At 46.3% G+C, this 5,000-nt stretch overlaps 1 protein-coding gene across 1 annotated transcript in view; it reads right to left on the reverse strand.

The window, feature by feature from the left end:
- The window catches only part of LOC124022104 (voltage-dependent T-type calcium channel subunit alpha-1I-like), a gene marked incomplete at its 3' end in the record, with an annotated part of 99,890 nt that overhangs the window by 49,669 nt on the left and 45,221 nt on the right, over positions 1 to 5,000 (reverse strand). The window contains exon 4 of the mRNA XM_046337148.1: positions 4,092 to 4,251. Within this exon, the coding sequence (XP_046193104.1) occupies positions 4,092 to 4,251 (160 nt within the window). The remainder of the gene's footprint in view (positions 1 to 4,091; positions 4,252 to 5,000) is intronic.

Genomic DNA, 5,000 nt, shown 5'->3' on the forward strand with positions numbered 1-5,000 from the left:
TGCCTTCCACCTTGTGGATTTGCCTTTTTGTCTTGGAGGATTTCCTTTGTTCTTGTGGAATTCCTTTTGAGGTTGTGGAGTTACATGTTTTCCTGAAGAACTTCACTTTTTACTTCATTAAATACACCGTCTCAAGTACTGCTGTGTCTGCCTCATCTTCTGGGTTCTGCTGACTATTGGTGGCTCAGTTGGTTTAATGACTGTTTCTCACTCCGGAGACCTGGGTTCGTAACCGGGTCCTGACAGTAGTAACCTAAAAAGTGTTAAACAAGTCCAAATATATTTAATATTTGAGATTCTTCAAAGTAGCCACCCTTTACCTTGATGACAGATTCTTCAAAGTAGCCACCCTTTACCTTGATGACAGATTCTTCAAAGTAGCCACCCTTTACCTTGATGACAGATTCTTCAAAGTAGCCACCCTTTACCTTGATGACAGATTCTTCAAAGTAGCCACCCTTTACCTTGATGACAGATTCTTCAAAGTAGCCACCCTTTACCTTGATGACAGATTCTTCAAAGTAGCCACCCTTTACCTTGATGACAGATTCTTCAAAGTAGCCACCCTTTACCTTGATGACAGATTCTTCAAAGTAGCCACCCTTTACCTTGATGACAGATTCTTCAAAGTAGCCACCCTTTACCTTGATGACAGATTCTTCAAAGTAGCCACCCTTTACCTTGATGACAGATTCTTCAAAGTAGCCACCCTTTACCTTGATGACAGATTCTTCAAAGTAGCCACCCTTTACCTTGATGACAGATTCTTCAAAGTAGCCACCCTTTACCTTGATGACAGATTCTTCAAAGTAGCCACCCTTTACCTTGATGACAGATTCTTCAAAGTAGCCACCCTTTACCTTGATGACAGATTCTTCAAAGTAGCCACCCTTTACCTTGATGACAGATTCTTCAAAGTAGCCACCCTTTACCTTGATGACAGATTCTTCAAAGTAGCCACCCTTTACCTTGATGACAGATTCTTCAAAGTAGCCACCCTTTACCTTGATGACAGATTCTTCAAAGTAGCCACCCTTTACCTTGATGACAGATTCTTCAAAGTAGCCACCCTTTACCTTGATGACAGATTCTTCAAAGTAGCCACCCTTTACCTTGATGACAGATTCTTCAAAGTAGCCACCCTTTACCTTGATGACAGATTCTTCAAAGTAGCCACCCTTTACCTTGATGACAGATTCTTCAAAGTAGCCACCCTTTACCTTGATGACAGATTCTTCAAAGTAGCCACCCTTTACCTTGATGACAGATTCTTCAAAGTAGCCACCCTTTACCTTGATGACAGATTCTTCAAAGTAGCCACCCTTTACCTTGATGACAGATTCTTCAAAGTAGCCACCCTTTGCCTTGATGACAGATTCTTCAAAGTAGCCACCCTTTACCTTGATGACAGATTCTTCAAAGTAGCCACACTTTACCTTGATGACAGATTTGCACACTCTTAGCGGTGCTTAAAGTGTCCACCATTTTTGCAAAAGGTGTTTAACGTTAGTAAGACATGGCTATATTGTTACAGCATTGTCTTACACCTTTCTGAAAGGTGACTTCCAACTAGGAGTGTTTACAGCTTAACTGAGGGACAGAGTCAGCCACGTAGGACTTGCCTAGTGTCACGCCCTGACCTTAGAGAGCCGTTTTATTTCTCTATTTGGTTAGGTCAGGGTGTGATTTGGGGTGGGCATTCTATGTTGTCTATTTCTTTCTTTTTGGCCGAGTAAGGTTCCCAATCAAAGGCAGCTGTCTATCGTTGTCTCTGATTGGGGATCATATTTAGGCAGCCCTTTTTCCCACTTTCTGTTGTGGTATCTTGTCTTTGGTTGTTGCATGTGTTTGCACCCCTAGCTTTATGTTCGTTGAGTTGTTTATTGTTTTTGTTGGAACATTTAAAATGAAAAGAAAATATACGCATACCATGCTGCACTCTGGTCTCATTCTAACAACGAACGTTACAGAAGATCCCACCACCAACAGACCAAGCAGTGTGGTCATTAGGAATAGACTTGGGAGGAGATCCTGGATGGAGCAGGACCCTGGACGCAGGCTGGGGAGTATTGCCGTCCGAAGGAGGAGATAGAGGCAGTGAAAGAGGAACGGCGACGTTACGAGGAGTTATACCAACAAAGCAAGCACGAGAGGCAGCCCACACGAGGAGATTAGCAGTGTCAGGGTTTAGACCTGAGCCAACTCCCCGTGCTTACCGTGGGGAGTGTGTGACTGGTCAGGCACCGTGTTATGCAGTGATGTGCACGGTGTCTCCAGTGAGCATTCACAGGCCGGTGCGCTCTGCTCTGCACGAGCCCCCCGCGTTTGCCGGGCGGAAGTGGGCATCCAGCCAGAACGGGTTGTGCCAGCTCTACGCTCGAGACCTCCAGGGCTCCTCCACGGCCCAGTGTATCCGGTGCCTGCTCCACGCACTAGGCTTCCAGTGCATCTCCCCAGTCCGGTGAGACTTGTTCCGGTTCCACGTACCAGGCCTCCAGTGTGTCTCTCCAGCCTGGTAAGCCTTATGGCAGCTCCACGCACCAGGCTTCCAGTACTTTTCCTCAGTCCGGTGAGACCTGTTCCGGCTCCATGTACGAAGCCTGTAGTGATGATCCATGGCCCGGAGCCTGTAGTGATGATCCATGGCCCGGAGCCTGTAGTAAGGATCCATGGCCCGGAGCCTGTAGTGATGATCCATGGCCCGGAGCCTGTAGTGATGATCCATGGCCTGAAGCCTGTAGTGATGATCCATGGCCCGGAGCCTGTAGTGATGATCCATGGCCCGGAGCCTGTAGTGATGATCCATGGCCTGAAGCCTGTAGTGATGATCCATGGCCTGGAGCCTGTAGTGATGATCCATAGCCTGGAGCCTGTAGTGATGATCCATGGCCCGGAGCCTGTAGTGATGATCCATAGCCTGGAGCCTGTAGTGATGATCCATGGCCCGGAGCCTGTAGTGATGATCCATGGCCTGGAGCCTGTAGTGATGATCCATGGCCCGGAGCCTGTAGTGATGATCCATAGCCTGGAGCCTGTAGTGATGATCCATGGCCCGGAGCCTGTAATGATGATCCATGGCCTGGAGCCTGTGAGTGATGATCCATGGCCCGGAGCCTGTAGTGATGATCCATGGCCCGGAGCCTGTAGTGATGATCCATGGCATGGAGCCTGTAGTGATGATCCATGGCCCGGAGACTGTAGTGATGTCCAATTTGTAAGTCGCTCTGGATAAGAGCGTCTGCTAAATGACTTAAATGTAAATGTAAATGTAATGATCCATGGCCCGGAGCCTGTAGTGATGATCCATGGCCTGGAGCCTGTAGTGATGATCCATGGCCCGGAGCCTGTAATGATGATCCATAGCCTGGAGCCTGTAGTGATGATCCATGGCCTGGAGCCTGTAGTGATGATCCATGGCCCGGAGCCTGTAGTGATGATCCAGGGCAAATGTACGCCTACCACTCTGCACCTTGGTCTCATTCTAACGACGAACGTTACACCGAGTTAAATGTTTAATTAAAAAAAAAAAAACTGAGAACACACACTCTGGAAGGAACACAGACACCCCTCTGAATCAGATTATACCTCACCAGGAGAGCACACACACATGTGCATGCGCACACACAGACACACGCACGCACGCACGCGCGCACACACACACACACACACACACACACACACACACACACACACACACACACACACACACACACACACACACACACACACACACACACACACACACACACACACACACACACACACACACACACACACACACACACACACACACACACACACACACACACACACACACACACACACACACACACACACACACACACACACACACACACACACACACACACACACACACACACTCACTGACTTCACTCACATACAGTGCCATTCTGTCATTGACAAGGTTAGGGTGGGCATTCACGTTACATCCCAGTCATGAATATGGAGAGGTGACCGGGAATTTAATCACGTACAGGTACTGACTGGGAGGAGGTAGTCTTGTTGAGAATAAATTACACCACAATCAAATTAACGCACGCACGCACACACACACACACACTGTCACTCACAGGGTGAAGTTTTCCTCGAGGTAGCATCGGTTCCTCAGTAATCCCGCCCACAGCTGCACTCCGATGATGCCGAATATGAAGAAGACGAAGAAACAAAGCAGGAGGACGTTTCCCAGCATGGGCAGTGTGTCCAGGAGGAGATTCACCAGGATACGCATACCTGAAACATACACACATACATCATAATACACACACACACATACATCATAATACACACACACACACACATGCATTATAATACACACACACACACACACATGCATCATAATACACACACACACACATGCATTATAATACACACACACACACACACACACATGCATTATAATATACACACACACACATGCATTATAATATACACACACACACACACATGCATTATAATACACACACACACACACATGCATTATAATACACAAACACACACACATGCATTATAATACACAAACACACACACACACATGCATTATAATACACACACACACACACATGCATTATAATACACAAACACACACACACACACATGCATTATAATACACAAACACACACACACACATGCATTATAATACACAAACACACACACACACACACACACACATGCATTATAATACACAAACACACACACACACATGCATTATAATACACAAACACACACACATGCATTATAATATACACACACACACACATGCATTATAATACACACAAACACTCATATAAAATGAGAATATTGCTGAGTAGAAACAGCAGGACACACATACTGTATCTAAAACACACAGACAGACACAAAACATATGGACACAGAACACAGGACATTCAGGCCTTCCAAAAGTAGCATAGACATGTTTCTATTCATATAGGTGGATGGTGGACCAATCACATATCCCATATCCCCAAGTGATGGCATTATGA

The sequence above is a fragment of the Oncorhynchus gorbuscha genome, unplaced genomic scaffold (assembly GCF_021184085.1).
Source record: "Oncorhynchus gorbuscha isolate QuinsamMale2020 ecotype Even-year unplaced genomic scaffold, OgorEven_v1.0 Un_scaffold_1293, whole genome shotgun sequence".
Lineage (NCBI taxonomy): Eukaryota > Metazoa > Chordata > Actinopteri > Salmoniformes > Salmonidae > Oncorhynchus > Oncorhynchus gorbuscha.